Here is a 15668-nt window from a genome sequence, read left to right as displayed (position 1 = left end):
AGATAATGGCGTTCTCCATGAATTGAATGCAGAGTCAGCAGCCAGGTGACCAAACGCCAGGGCTTTTGGGTGCCTTGACCACAGGGTCCCTCAGGGCCCCTTTTCACCCCATCAATATCCTACAGGCTACACAAGAAGCATGGGATCTGCCTGTGAGGAGCTGACAGCCTAGATGGAGTCTGGGAGCAGGAGGGCAACTGGCAGCTGAGGGAGACAAAGATCTGCTGGGCCTCTAAGAGGGCAGCTGGGCAGGGGCCATGCTCTGGCCTGGCATTTAATGAGAAGACTGAGCCCCGGAAGGCAGGTCCCTGTCCTCATTTAGTTGCAGACCAGTCCCCCCAAGGCACCCTAGACTCTTCAAGGGTGATGTTACCCTGCTTTCTCTGCCTCTTTCAGGGGGTGCTCTCCGACCTCACCAAAGTGACCCGGATGCATGGAATTGACCCGGTGGTGCTGGTGCTGATGGTGGGCGTGGTGATGTTCACTCTGGGCTTCGCTGGCTGCGTGGGGGCCCTGCGGGAGAACATCTGCCTGCTCAACTTTGTGAGTGGCCCGGATGTGAGGGTGGGAGGAAGTATGGTGGGGGAGGTAGGGGTGCGGGCTCTGTAGGACAGGCTTAGCCCTTACCTGCTGGAGTGGGTGGGGCGAGGTAGCCACTCTTACCAGCCTGCCCCAGGATCCGGCAGTGAGGGGAGGAGGCAGCCCTCTGTACCCGGCTGCCCACTGAAAGGGATAAGGTTTCGGGAGACCTACAATGAAGTAGGTCCTCAGCGGGGGAGAAGTTGAGCCCCTCTGGTTTTCAGCTCCTAGTGGACAGAGACACCTGCCCCTCCTTCACCTTTTATCTACCCCCTGCAGTTCCAGTTGTTTGTTTGCTAATCACCTTTGCCCTTCCTGGCTAAGATCAGAAGATGTAAATAATGTTAGGGAATCTTTTGCCTCCTCCAGGGGGTGGGAATCTGTTAGATGTACAGTGCAGAATCCTTGATTTCCTGGCAGAACTTTGAGTTACTAGGAGTTAGTTTTATATTTAGATACACATTCATTTTGAAATGCATTCAGCTAAAATTAAATAGCACCTGGTCAGTGAAACACATAATCATGTTTTGCAATATATTATTTGTTGAATTTATTAGACCAAGCCTTTTTTTCTGGGCTTAATTTAAAAAGCAAAACACGTGTTTGTTTGGTTTTTTTTCCACCTGCTTTTCATTTTTGTTTGGTTATCTTGCTTCTCTGTGAATGGAGATTACATTCTGGGGGGCCTTGGGTATATGTATGTTTGTATGTGTGTGTTTGTGTCTTATTTTGAGATACTGCTGGCTGTGGCCTAGATGCTTGGTGTGCGGTGTGGCCAGTGCTAGCGGCTGTGATAACATGAGCTCTGTAGGCCGGAACCCCACCTTGATGGAGGGGTGTGGACCTGTGGCTGCAGTGGCCTTTACAGAACTCCATCCCCTTGGTGCCTGTGCTCTGCAGAGGTTTAAACGCAGTTGACTATCGTATGCACACAGAGTAGGTACTGATAACATTAGCAACTCCAGAGTTGTCAAGAGCCCTGCCAGGGAACTCAGATGGCCTGCATCTCAGGTATGTGACCTGAGTGAACCTCAGTTCCCTTATCCCTAAAGTAAGAGTGACGGCTTTCTAGCAAGTGCCATGGTTGTAGGTGCAAGGAGAGAGGTCAGTTAGGGTGTCTGGGGCACAGTCTCTACGCTAAAGGAGCTGACAGCCTGGTGGGCCAAGATAGCCATTCATTCCTGTGGGGGGATGTTTCCTTGTTGGAGGGGGTGCTCCTTCATAGGAGATGGCTGGCCCATTGTCTCGGAGCTTGCTCGTCCTTTCGGTTGTCTGACTCTTACCAGCAGTGCAGCGATATGAGCAGGGATGAGGTACCTAGGGTACCCAGCCCATCACGTGGGATTCCCCAGCTCCAGTGCAGTTCTCTTGGCTGCCAAGCCTGTGCTCTTAGTGGGAGGCAGAGGTTCTGGGTCAGGTGGGGGTGTGGTCTGGCCGGGAGGCTGAGGTGCAGTGACGCCCGCTCCCTGCGTGTCCTCCCTGCAGTTCTGCAGCACCATCGTGCTCATCTTTTTCCTGGAGCTGGCCGTGGCTGTGCTGGCCTTCCTGTTCCAGGACTGGGTGAGGGACCGGTTCCGGGAGTTCTTTGAGAGCAACATCAGATCCTACCGGGACGACATTGACCTGCAGAACCTCATCGACTCCCTTCAGAAAGCCGTAAGTACCGTGCCTGCCTTCTCCCTGATAGAGCCTGGCTGTTGTGGCTTCAGTCTGTGTGTGCGGCTGGGGGCCCAGGCTGGTGGGGAACATGGGACCCTCCCTCCTCAGCTCTGCCCTCAGCAAGGAGGCCGGGGCGGTGCCACCCCTGCCTCTGGACAGGTTAGCTTTGTCCACTCCTGTGTGCTGACTGGCCAGGTTTGCTCTCAGGGTGCTGTCTCCCAAGTGCTTCAGGCAGGCAGTCTAGCTTCACTCGTGACCACCCCCATTCCCTCAGGCCTGGACCTCTCCAGCCCTGACCATGCAGACAGCCACAGTCCCCTGGGCCCTGTGGGCACTGAGGGGCAGAGCTGGGCACATGACTCCCTGTCTGAGGCTATTCCTGTCCCTTTCCTTCCTGGGACCTTTTCCCCTTCCTGTTTGAGAGGGCAGAGCTGCCTGGAGCAAACTGCTTCAGACCAAGAGGAATGTAACCTCCCTGGAATGTGTCCCTGGAGGTTAGTCTAAGCAGTCCCAGGCTGTGACCTTTTTTCCGTCTGACCTCCATCCCCATTGTGTGTGGCTGCACCTGGAGGCTGGGACCACAGCTGTCCCCCATCCCTTGCCCCCCTTCCCCCGGGAGAAACCCACTCCCCACCATGCCAGCCTGTGCAAGGCTGTTGTTTGATCTCTGCTCTACCAGAAAGCCTAGCTTCCTCAAAAACTTTTTATAGGGAACCTTTTGGCCCTGAGAAGAAGATAGAGAGCATTAAAAATAACTGTGATCTGTTCTCCTTATTAACCAGAACTCATTTGTCCCATGTTTCACATATCCTGTCCTGGGATCGATCCAGCAAAACCCATTTATGTGATCAGAGATCCTTCCTGTGTTGTTGGTAAAGACCCGTATCCATCTGTGAAAGTCATCACCCCACCCTCTCCTGACACCACTGCCTGCTGCGCCTTTTCCTTTTCTATTCAAGGCTCTTCAATTCCACATAGCCTGGGGCTTGCTGGTGTCAAGGATGCCAGATCTCTGTACTGGCCTTAAAGACACTGTAGTTTTCTCCACTGCCTTCCTCTCTTTAAAAAAAAAATACCTTTCTTCAGAGGTAGTCAGTAAATGATGGAGCTGTCTCATGGTGAAATATTGGGTATTGGTTAGAGCACCTGGAAGCGTGGAGGATGGTTGTGGGAGAGAGACGGGCTTTTACCTCAGAAATGAAAGTGAAGCAGAAATCCTGGTTGTGGGCTTGTAATCAGGGCTGTAACTATGTCAGCTCTAAGGACAAGTGCAAAGACAACATCTGGTTGGGACACTGCTGATGTCACAAAGCTGCTCTCAATACATTTGGTTTTATGAGTTTTTGGACAAAGGGAGGTTTTCTTTGCTGCTTCACCAGATAGAGAGGGGTTGTGGGAAGGGAGGATGGAGACCCTGGGTCAGGGGCAAAGCTTCGATTGCAATACCATTCACCCCAGTTGTAACTCTTTTCTTGGGAGTAGGCATTCAGCAGCTGTTTTCTGTAAAGAGACACAAAAGGTGACTGGGGTCAGCTTGGCCTTTTCTTGGGGAGGAAGGCACACTGACCACAGGAGGTGTTCTCTTGCTGGGTAGTAGAGGACCGTATAGGAAGGAGAACGAGAAGCCTGCTCTGGGCTGGTTGGGGGGCAGTTGGGGAAGAAGGGGAAGTTCTAGGGTGAGGCGGGAGTGGAGCTGAGGCCAGGGCGCTGCTGAGCCAGCCCGAGGTGTTGGGCCCAGACAGGGCCTGGACGCAGTTCCCTTCTTTAGGACCACCAGGGTCACCTCGGTCACGTCTCTGTGATGGCAGGTCCATTGGGTGGGCCTTGATTTCTCTGCATGGTACATTGAATCCCATGTCCCTAAGGCAGACACCCACCCTGTGATTGGAGCTCTGATGGTTCCTGGCTTTATGATTGCAGAACCAGTGCTGCGGGGCGTATGGCCCTGAAGACTGGGACCTCAATGTCTACTTCAACTGCAGTGGCGCCAGCTATAGCCGCGAGAAATGTGGGGTGCCCTTCTCCTGCTGCGTGCCCGACCCTGCAGTAAGTTGGCCCACCTGTGGACAGTCCCTCTGGAGTGGAGTGAGCAGTTCCTGCTTCCCTGAGGGCTCTGGCTGCTTCTCTCCTGCAGACGCAATGAGCGCCTGGCTCCCCTTCCACTTGCCTGGGACTCGTGCAGCTCTGAAATCCTGTATGTAGAAATTCCAGGAACGTTTTCACGTGGCCCACCCCGGCTCTAGTAGGCTGGGTGAAGCAGGAGAGAAACAATGCTTCCCCCTGCTGGGAGGAGCTCTCACTCAGGGAGCCTGAACAAGATGCTATGAATGTAATGAACCCAGGTGTCCCATTCTCTGGAGAAAATGCCCAGTCCTCAGAAGCCTGGGTGGAGTACATTGCCATCTGGGGTGACACAGAATTCTTTTACTGTTCTTTCTTCTTCACTAGTTTTCCTCTCTGGTCTGCAGACCAGCATCCTTGAATTCCAGAAACTGAGCTCTTGGGTGACCTTTTTTTTTTGTTTCTTTTGGTTACACTGCATGGCTTATGGGATCTTAGTTCCCCAACCAGGAATTGAACCTGGGACCTGGCAGTGAAAGCTCCAAATCCTAACTACTGGACTGCCTAGGGAGGTTCCTTGGGTTCCCTTGAAGGAGCACTGAATGTTTGCCTGAAGAGGGTCTGAGCCTAGGGGACAGTCACACTGTACCATCAGTGTGGTCACATTGTTTGGTGTTGGGCCACAGGCTCTGGGCAGGTTCCTCAGCCCGGGAAGGGCTCAGATCAACAGAAGCTGCAGAGCCAGCATCTGACAACTCCACAGTGACTATGAATTCTTCAGCAAGTGTTAGGTTTTCCCTTCTAGCGCAGGGAGTGGCAGACTGCAACCCCCACGCCAGAGCCGTCCTGCTGTTGGTTTTTGCATCATCTGTGAGCCGAGAATCGTTTCAGCCATTTTTAAGTGGTTGAACATAAATCAAAAGAAGAATAATATTTTGTGACATGTGAAAATCACGCAAAATTTAAATTTCATTGTCTATAAATAAAGTTTTATTGAAATACAGCCATGCCCATTCATTTACATATTATCAATGGCTGTGTTCATGCTGCAACAGCAGAGTTAAAAAGCAGCTACGTAGATGGGTCAGAAATACTTACCGTCTAGTCCTTCACACAAAAAGTCTTCTGACCCTGTCCTAGCATGAAAGGTTAGCTGGCAGTATGCTGGAACGGCATGTGCTGTAATTGGAGTTGGGGCTGGTGTTTGGTTGTGACTTTTCTAGAGCTTTCTACCACCAGCTTCTTAAGAGTACAAAAATGACTAATTTTTTCTGTTTTTCTAACAGCAAAAAGTTGTGAACACACAGTGTGGCTATGACGTCAGGACTCAGGTGAGAGCCCCCATGCATATGAATTTTGAATTCTTCAGGTCTGTTTCCCAGGGTTTGACTCCCTGATTTAGCACAAGTGCAAACTGGATGGGAAAGCCAGTGGAGACCTAAGCAGCCAGAGGTGCCTGCTAAGCTGGGAACCAGGCAAGCGAGGGCACACACGTGGTCATGAACACACCCTCCGGAGAACAGTGATGGCTGTGATTTCAAACTCTGTGAACCATAATCCCAAAATCTTAGCAGTTGCTACATGAGTGGAAAGAGGTCAAATGGAAGTTTGGGGGCACAAAGGCTATATGTTTGAGAAGAGGCTCCTTGGGATCCTAGGAGGCGTCTGTTATCTAGGGGTCCAGGATGGAGCTGCAGGAGCGTATAGCTTGGTCCAGCTGCCGAGTGGAGACAGTGGTGACAGGGCAGGAGTGGGGTTCAGTCCTCTAAGGGCTTCTTCAGGCTGCAGGGAGTGTCCCCTTGGATGTGAAGAGGTGAGGCCTCACCCAGCCCTTGCTCTGATGGCCTCTGCTGCTGTGAATGACAGCTGGTCTGAAAGAGAGGGATCTTGGGGAACCTGCAGACACCCCTCCTATTGACCGTGGACACTGGGGATGTGACCCTCCTGTTTGGGAAACTTCAGCTCCCTCTGCAGTGAGCGCCACTTGACAGGGATGGGCCTGTGTCAGCATCAGCTTCTCCAGCTAATGAATTTTGTCACCATTTGTATTAGTCTTTAGGGCTGCCGTAACAAAGTGCTCGGGCTGTGAGGGAACAGAGGTTTATTTTCTCATAGTTCTGGAGGTTAAAAGTCTGGGATCAAGGTGCCAGCAGCGTTGGTCCCTTCTGAAGCCTCTCTCCTTGGCTCGGCTGATGTTTTCTCCTCCCTGTGTCCTCAGGTGGGCTTCCCTCTCTGTGTCCTGACCTCTTCTTAGGGGACCCCAGTCATACTGGATTAGGGCCCACTCCAGGGACCTCATTTTAATGTATTTACTTCTTTTTTACAAGCCTGTCTCCAAATATAGGCACATTCTGAGGTCTTGGGTGTTAGGACTTCAACATACAAATTTTAGGGGGACATAATTCAGCCCCTAACACTGCTAACAAATGAATGTTCTGTCGGTGTTTCATAAGTGATGCTGATAGGGGAGGGGGGCCAGAGCTGCTTGCTGTGTGGGGAGGTGGGTGGGGACATAGGGATCGGCTGTGGCCCATCCTTTTGTGCTTCCTGAGTCTCCACGTGGGGTCAGGATTAGAAAGAGCCGGCCGGTTTGTGATTGCTTATGCAGGCTCTGCTTCTGGAACCCGTCTCCCATGGGCTAGGGGACAGGATCTGAGAAGCCCCTTCCCTTCCCTCTGCTGACTCAGAAGACAGTGAACCCTCTTCCAGTTTCTCTCTTTGAGGCACATCTTCCTTCCCCCCCATCTCCCAGCCTGGTCCCCTTTCCCCAGATATGGGCTGTGGAGTATGTTGATCTTAAAATCTGTGGAGACCCTAACAGAAAAGATTAAAGATCACAGTGAGGGAGCCTTTACTTAGGCAGATTATAAAGTGCAAACTGTCCACGGAGGGGCAGAGGCCAAGGCCAGTTGATGTACTTCTCCTGGAGAGTTCTGCCTGTCCATCTGTCCTTGGCACCTTCCTCCCAGATCCCTCATTCCCCACCGAGCTTTGCTCTGCCCTTGGCGGGAGCCCTCTGGGATACCTGGATGGGGACAGCCTGCATGTCACAGGCTCAGGGTGCTGTCGTGTTTCCCTGCAGCTGAAGAGCAAATGGGATGAGTCCATCTTCACGAAAGGCTGCATCCAGGCACTGGAGGGCTGGCTGCCGCGGAATATCTACATTGTGGCTGGCGTCTTCATTGCCATCTCACTGCTGCAGGTCTGTTCCCACTGCCTGTGTGGCTTCCTCTCCCCTGTAACTACACCTGTCCCCTTGAGCCGGATTTCACATGGGGAAAGACACTGGTGGCTGGGGGTGCCTGAGGCCTGGGCTGAGTAGGCTGGCTAGTGTCTGCCGGGAGAAGAACTAGCTAGAGAAAGTCGAGAATTTAGTGAATCAGAGAAACCAGTACTACCCGGGGCTTGGAGGAGAAGCAGGCAGCCTTGTGAGCAACCTCTGAAGCAACTGAGGCTGCTGCTCTGTAGAAAAACTCACCGTTTAGAAAATGTACAGCTCTGACCTTTCCTGGAAGGAGGGTCACTGATGTGGACTCGGGTCACCAGCTGTCCATGCACTTTTCCCTCCTTTGCTCAGTGGCTGGTTCATCTCAGAGGAAGGCCAAGAGACAGAAGCATCGGGAGAAGGAAAGAAAAAAAACTTACTTGCAAACTAGGCAAGAACTCAGACTTAAGAAGGAGTGGCTCATCAAATACCAACCACAACAAGAACTTAAAACGGGGAAAAAGCCAATTTCCTCAGGTCACCGAGTTCACATTAGTCTGTTCCTGGTAGAAAAACATCATTCTTCCCATACGGTTATCCCCGTCACTGAGGTCAGAGTGTAGCTTCAGACATCAGCCCAGCCCAGGACTGGGACAACCTCGTATTTATTGTAGAATCCAGGTTTATGGGAAATGTTCAAGATATGTTATTTTGGGAATCAGAACCAGTCAGTGACCCTGTCATTTATGGTTTCACCAAGGGCACAAAGCGTGTCGTGGCTTGCGGTCTGGGACGTGCAGGGTCATGTTGCGGGCAGGGCAGAGCATCCCTTGTGTTTCTGCAGTGCTGCTGTTTGCCCCTTCCAGGCTCTTGGGACGTGGCAAAGCAGACCCCGGGCTCCTTTGTCTTAACTGTAGGTTGGTCTCCTTTGGCATGTGCCCAGTTGCTGCTCTCTGTCCTCAGTCTCTGCGGACAGGTGTGGGGGTGATGGGCAGTGTGTGGTACCCTCTCCACCATGCCCTCTGGGCCCCTATGCTGACGGCCGCTGCCTCTGCTACCCTTTGTTTCCAGATATTTGGCATCTTCCTGGCGAGGACCCTGATCTCGGACATTGAGGCGGTGAAGGCAGGCCACCACTTTTGAGGAGCTGGAGGCAGGCGAGCGGAGCTGAGCCACACCGTGGAGGCGGCAGCCCTTCACCACCATTAGCGTCATGTCCACAGGGGGAGAAGCAGAAGCACCTGGCCAGAGCCGGCACCCTGCCTTCAGCATCCACGTGTCGTGACCTCTATTTCTGCTTGCCAGTGCTGAAGACCGAGGGGCCCCCTGTCACCCACACAGACTTGTGACTGACACCCCCACAGGGGTCTGCCCGGAGTCAGAGGCTCTGTCTTTAAGTGGGGGAGGTGACTCTGAGGGACCGACGGCTCTGGCAGCTGCACCCTGGCCTCCATCACATATGTGGTTGGTGCTGGCCTCGGGGGCAGCCGCATCTTCTGTGGACCTCTGAGTGCCAGTAGGGCCTGCGGTGTCTGCACACGCCAGGGGGTGGGCAGGATCCTCAGCCACATCCAAGTGAAGTAAGCCTGAGCCAGCGCGTGGCTGGTGCCACGGGAGTGCCTCGTCCGCTGTCCCCCCAGCCCCCCAGGACGGGAACTGCTCCAGCCTAACAGCATTATGCCCTGATGGCACGGGGGGTGGGGGGGCGGTGGGCATGGCTTTCCTCTTGAGCATCAGCTCTCCTTTTCCTAAAGTGTGTAAATAGTTTATTTATAGGGGTAAGAATGTTCTCACACCACGTCTTCATTTCCTCTGGCATTCTCCTCTCAACAGCCTTACACGGTGTCTGGGACTGACGCCATCCTTTTCAGTTCCCTTGAGTGTCTCACGAACCAACTCCATCAGCTTCTCCTTATCATCCCTCATCTCCTAGCTGCACTCACATACTCCCCCTTCGTCTACGTGCCCCCAACACGCATACCATCACTCCCCTCCCCACTTGGCCTCCCTGTCTCCTGGTCTTGGTGCTACTGAAACTGTTACCCGGAACTTGAATCCTGACCCTCCTCTACTGCAAGGCCAGGGAACCCTAGCCAGAGACAGCCAGCCGGAGACCTTTGGCCAGGGCTCCTCTCCAGGCTACATGCTAAGGGCTGGCTGGCCAGCCTGGCATTTTTTTGCCTCTCCCTGGACAGAGAAGCCCTGTAGCCAGCCCCTGGGCTGAGCCATGGACCCCAGCCTGCAGCTGGATAGAGGCTCATATATTTCATTGAAGACTTTTGTGGTGACCCTCCAACCCCTGAAGGGGCTATCTATGGTCATTGTGTCCACCCTTCATGTCAGGGTTTATTGGGGGCTTGCTTTTGGAAATGAAGTCTGTCTGATGTCCTGAATACCTTCCCGGGGGAAGCTGGGATGTGTGTGCATCTTTGGCTGGGCTACACTCTAATGCCTCTCTGGATCTTGTTCTACCAGTTCTGTCCTCCTCATTCAGGGATGGAGCGCTACCTTCACTTACTTGCCGAAGTGTACATGCTAGCGTGGTGTATACTGGTGGGTGTTTGTTGATGACGTTGGTTTTGTTGTTTTTTTACAATTTTCTCTGTAGACTAGGGGAAGAAGAATGCTTGTGTTTTTAGGAAGTGTGACACTTTTCTTTGACTGCCAAACTCTTTTATGGAATATATCTTTATATTAATGCTGTTGCTTTGATCGTTTTTGTTTGGGGTCATATCAAGATGGCATTAAACATCTCAGTGGTAAACTTGGTTGCCAAGGGAACCAGTGGGATTGGGTGTGGCTAAGCACCACAGGAAGGTAGCTGGTTGACACAATCTGAAATAAATTTCATCAGGTGATTTTTTTTTTTTTTTTTAGATTCCATGTGCCATTTTCAGTGATTGCTTGGAGGTTACGATAGAGCAAGCTGGCTTGCTCAGCTGTAAGCACTGGGACTTTGACTCTGTAGGCCCAGGGGAAATGTTATTTTAGGTCATAAGCATATAGCCCCAGGTAGTAAGGTCCAAGCAAAAGAGCCTGGGAACACTGGGCTGGAATCTGTGACTGCATGAGCTGTGTGTCCTAGACCTGCTGGCCCATCTGTGGAGAGGGTTGGCGGCTGTGCCCACCTCGCCAGGTACGTCTGATCCAGCCTGCCCTGGGGGAGTCAGTGTCCCCAGGCTCGCACTGCTGGTGTGCGTGCACCGCAGCTGCTCCTGGACAGCTCTGCCGTTCCGTCTATTCAGGTGGACCTGGTGACCCCTTGCAAACATCTTCACAGGTCACAGCCCACTTAAGGGTGAAGTCTACCTACCTGTGACTTTTTTAGAGTTGGGTTTGTTTCTTAATTATTTTACAGAACTTGCTGACCACTTTCAACCATCTCTGATTCTGAGTTGTGTTGAGGATAGAAAAGAAATGCAGGCTAAGGAGTGCTGACATGGCATCTCCAATGCTCTGGACTCTCTCCACAGAGCCACAGTGCAGCCCTCCCGGTCACGCCCCACCCAGCCTCCCCTGAGTCCCCAGCCACTCCCTGCCCTCTCAGACTGAGACAGAGGCCAGCCTGTGCCTCTTCATGTCCCCTCCTGCCCCGCCCCCCACACACACACACTCTTGCTTGAAAGTTTCAGGGTCTTTGCTAATCCTGCCTGTGACTCTTCCTGTCCACCTCCTCCTCCTGGAACTGCCACGCTATTATCTTTCCCACTTGCTCTCCTTCTTGTCCCATCCCACATATCTACCTCCCAGAAAGCTGGCCTACCCACCTCTGTGCTGCCCGCCTCCAGCTTTCCTTCCCAGGAAGCTGCTTGTCTAGCTCTGTCCACCTCCCGCCACTACCCACTGCTTTTCTCACTTGCCTGAAAGCTGCTCAGCCCAGTCACCAGACGCAGTGCCTCTCTCTTGGCCCCTGTGGCTCCTGACGCCCTGGACCGTCCCGTTCTCAAAGTCCTCTGCTTCTGCCGCTCAAGCTCCTAGGTACCTGACCCCCTCCTACCCATCCTTGTCCCGCATCCAGCTGCACCTGCCGGCACTCACCAATCTCCTTGGGCTCCCTTGACCCCAGGGCAGGGCTGTGGGCCGGGCAGGAAAGCCATCTGTGCTGGTGCCGAGACTGCACTGGGTTTCCCCACATGAATAACAATAAAAATGAATGGATCCAGAACTTCCTGGAACAAAGGAAGTACTCAGAGTACCTAACAGTTAAAAACTGATTCAGTCAGCTGAACAGCTCTGGAGGAGCCATTTTTGTGTCCAAAACATGAGAAAGGTAACTTACCAGTTGAGATTTGGAAGAGGTGGATTGAAACTCCGGGAGCCTTGCCCCTGAAGGAGATTTGGTGCCTGCGAGCCCTGCTTCTGAACCACTGATTGGTGCCTGCTGAGGAAAACCAGCACCAAGGGCAAGGCTGTGAGAAGTATCAGTTTCCTGATGATGATCCAGTTACTGAGCTCTGTGGCAGGTTGACAACCATCTGGAGAAAGTCAGTGAAGATCCCCAGCTCTGTACCTAGATCTGGGTGCCTGGTTGGGTTTGGGGGGGCCTTTGGGAGAGCACAACGTCATCTCGAAGGACCTTGTTTCCACCCTGGGCTAGAGGCCCTGGTTTTGAGCAGCAAGCTCACTCCCTTTCGTGACCAGAGCTGCCATCTGGGCAGCTTACTTACCTTCACGAGCAGCAGCCTCACTCCCCTCCATGACCAGAGCAAGCCTGCTGGGCAGTGAGGAATCGGGCATAGCTTTCTCTCCCAGAGATAGTACTTGGGGCTGCTACTGGGGCAGTAATGGGCATGTCTGGGAGTATAGGCTACTGCAATCTCAGGGACCCAGGGGGAGAGCTCCTCAGGAGAGGAGGCTGGATCAGAGCCAACAGACGAGGGATTGAGTCTTGGCAGTGGGGACTACTCGATTGCCTCTTGGCCAGCAAGCTCAGAGTGTGGACTGCAAAAAAGGGGGAGGAGCTATTGCAGCAGTCCCAGGATATCCTCCTGCCCAGGTGTTCAGAGCTCAGCCAGGTCACCTCAGGGTCCAGTGCCCTCAGCTGTCCTGGGTGAGTGGAATGGCTGTATGACCTTGGGTGGGTGTTTTCTAGCTCTAGGGTCATCCACAAGGTTTGTAGGCTCTCTGCCCCCAAACTGTGGTAACCTGTCTCTGGGGACCCACCTTGGTACAGGCCCTTGCTTGTGCTTGTCTGCCATCCAAGAGGCTACTGCCCAGCCTCCCAGGGCCAACTGGGCCTTCTGCAGCACCGTTCTCCGTCATCTTGGCTCTCTCTCCAAAGATGCCGAGAACTGTACACTTTTTAGCTCCTGTAAACTCAGCAAGACCTGGCTTATCCTTTTCAAATCAAACCAAGGTCTACTGCATTGCAGGCAGATTGTTTACAATCTGAGCCACCAGGAAAACCCAAGTGTTAGTCGCTCAATTCTGTCTGACTCTTTGCGACCCTATGGACTATAGCCCACCAGGATCCTCTGTCCGTGGGATTCTCCAGGCAAAAATACTGGAGTGGGTAACCATTCTCTTCTCCAGGGGACCTTCCCAACCCAGGGATCAAACCCAGGTCTCCTGCATTGCAGGTGGATTCTTTACCAATTGAGCCACCAGGGAAGCCCTCAAAGACTACAGTAAAGATATATTCATTCTCAGAATGCTTTTAGGGGCTCCAGGGCACCTCAGGACAGCCTGACATGGGCACTATAAAACGGCAACTGCAATACAACTTTGGGATTCAAATGGATACTGTTCTGGTGAACTTGTCAGTTTTAGAGATTCCAGCTTTGGAGAAGGAGGAAGTCTGTGCCTCACAAAAGTCTGGGAGAGTTCTCTCTTCCTCTGTTTTCTTGCTATGCTCTGCATCTTGTATGTCAGCAGGGGCTTCAAAAGCATGGTTTAATAACTACCAAATTAAATTATCACCTAAAACTGTAATTTTATCACCTCAAACGACTTTTAAACCAATCTCTCTTTCTTCAGTATAAGTCGAGACAGTCCAAGCATAGAGTGTAAAGTAACAAGTATGTGTTCTGTTGCCCAGTGACATCCACCACGAAGTACCCTCCTCGGAAATGTGCATGCATATTCAAGTATCTTTTCCACACAAACGAGAATTGTGTTTTGCAATTAATTCTACTTACTGTATCTCAGAAATATTTCTCCATGGCCGAATACCCATCCACAATGCGTTTTCACAGTCCACTGCAGGACTGCCATGAGTGAATGAAACTAGTTTTAGAATAGGGATTGTGTTTGCAGTCACAGGTAACGGAAAACCCAATTCAAACTGACTGAAACAATGCAGGGAGGGTTTTGGCTCCTGAACCTGTAAAGTCCAGAGGTGGGGTGAGTTTCAGTGTTTGATCTGAGTGACTCAGTGATGCCGACACTGAGGATCTGGTTTCCTTTCCTGTCTGCTCCACCTGTCACCATGTTCCCATCACCCAAGGCAGAGGGAGGCAAGACCTCACCATGAACCACCTGGAGCCTCTGAAGAGGACGGCATGGTGGTAAAGCCATTGAGGGGATGCCCCCAGCAGCCCTCTGTGTTTGTCCACCCCACTGAAACCCCGTGGTGGGGGAACCAGACTCCTGTAGGGGAGACGGACATGGGAAAGTCTGCCAACCACCCCTATTACACTCCTGTGGATGAACATTTTAGTTATAGGGTGTTTTGTTCTTACAAGGGCTATTAAGAACCCCACTGTATCTTATTGTTAGAATTACTTCCAAGAAGGTTTTTGTAAGGAAAACATATTTTAAAGAAGTTCTCCAGGGAGGTGGGCTGGCTGGGGTGTGCCTGTGCTGCCAGGCTGTTGAGTGGTATGGGCGGCCTGAGCAGCTGGGATGTACGGGCTAGTTCTGGGGTGAGGGGTGGGGGCAGGGGGATGAGTGGCATGTCCTCCAGGAGCCTGTGGCCTGTGACAGCACAGCTTCCACAGGGAGGCTGAGCAAGGTGGCCCTGCAATCCCCCTTTGCCTTCGGGGATAGCTGGTCCTGTGAGAAAGGAGTGGTTTGAATGGCATTCTTGTGTACGGATGAGGACATGTGCACTGGAGATCCAGGGCCGCCCTGAGCTTGCCAAGGAGGGAACTGCAGAGGCCGGCAGACAAGCCTGCGATGGGGCTTTGGGGTCCAGATGGCTCACTGCTTGACTGCTGGATTGATCCCCCTCCTGGAGAAGGGCAGATCACCCTGATGGGCTCAGCCTACTGGTTCAGCCACTTTGGCAAAACTAGACAGTGAACCCGGGGAGGTGGGAGGTAGGGGGTGGTCTTGGCTCTGTGAGGGTGTATTCCCATAGAGACTGAGTGGGGTTGCCATTGACCCGTTTCCTTTGTAGTACCAGGGTCACTGCTCTAGATTAAGGCCTGTGCTTCAGTGAGCTCGGGCTTGAAAACAAACACCACAAACACATACATGTACATATAAACCCCAAACACCTCGGTGCCTCAATTTCTTCATTTCTCAGGTGGAAATAATTTGAGGTCTTGATTTCACAAGGTTTCTGGGTGTATGATGAGTTGGTGTAGATGAGAGACAGTGAGGTAAACTTGAAAGGTGTTATCAGCTCCCCAGCCACCTACTACTCACTAGCTTTGTAGCCTTTGGCAAGTTATTTAACCACTTTGGGTGTTTTTTTGTGAAAAACACCTCCAACATGAGGTTGTTTCAAGGTTTAAATGAGATGAGGTGGCTCATCTAAGCATTTTAACGTAGGTTTAGATGGATTACTTAGTAGGCACCCCTCAAAACTACTGCTAATCCAATTATTGAAGAAATTCTATCTACCTACCAGTTCCCACCAGGCTCAGCTGCCTGGGTTATGGGAAACACAGCTCAATCTCCCAGCCAGGCTGAAGTGAAAAGCCCTACTTCCTTGTCCTTTTAGGAACAAGGCTTAGGCCTGTAGGGGGCTCAGCCAATATTTGGAGCTCAAGGTCTGTTTGCTTTCCGTGTCATGGGTGGGGAGGCAGAAGATGGGGTTTCTTGCCGAGACTGTGGATCCTGCCAGAAACCAACACAGCCTGAGACGTAGCTCCTGAAGCCCCCAGAGGAAGCAGTGTTGCTTGGCCAAGGGGCCCAGCAGAGGGCCACAGCCTGCCTTCAAGACCTCCTAAAGGGATGATCTAAGGGAGAACGGGGAAGGAGTCTGGGTTAAAGGAGC

At 52.3% G+C, this 15668-nt stretch overlaps 1 protein-coding gene across 1 annotated transcript in view; it reads left to right on the top strand.

Annotated features, from left to right (window-relative positions):
- The window catches only part of TSPAN14 (tetraspanin 14), a 58361-nt gene extending 48159 nt beyond the window's left edge, over nucleotides 1-10202 (top strand). The window contains exons 4-9 of the mRNA XM_081573727.1: nucleotides 397-543; nucleotides 2065-2235; nucleotides 4159-4284; nucleotides 5586-5630; nucleotides 7382-7501; nucleotides 8576-10202. Of these exons, the coding sequence (XP_081429853.1) occupies nucleotides 397-543; nucleotides 2065-2235; nucleotides 4159-4284; nucleotides 5586-5630; nucleotides 7382-7501; nucleotides 8576-8647 (681 nt within the window). The 3' untranslated portion in view covers nucleotides 8648-10202. The remainder of the gene's footprint in view (nucleotides 1-396; nucleotides 544-2064; nucleotides 2236-4158; nucleotides 4285-5585; nucleotides 5631-7381; nucleotides 7502-8575) is intronic.
- Nucleotides 10203-15668: the final 5466 nt, after the last annotated feature.

The sequence above is a fragment of the Giraffa tippelskirchi genome, chromosome 2 (genome assembly GCF_054371585.1).
Source record: "Giraffa tippelskirchi isolate mGirTip1 chromosome 2, T2T-mGirTip1v1.2.pri, whole genome shotgun sequence".
Lineage (NCBI taxonomy): Eukaryota > Metazoa > Chordata > Mammalia > Artiodactyla > Giraffidae > Giraffa > Giraffa tippelskirchi.
The sequence above is the reverse complement of the archived record's forward strand: the minus strand, read 5'-3'. Positions and strand labels throughout refer to the sequence as shown.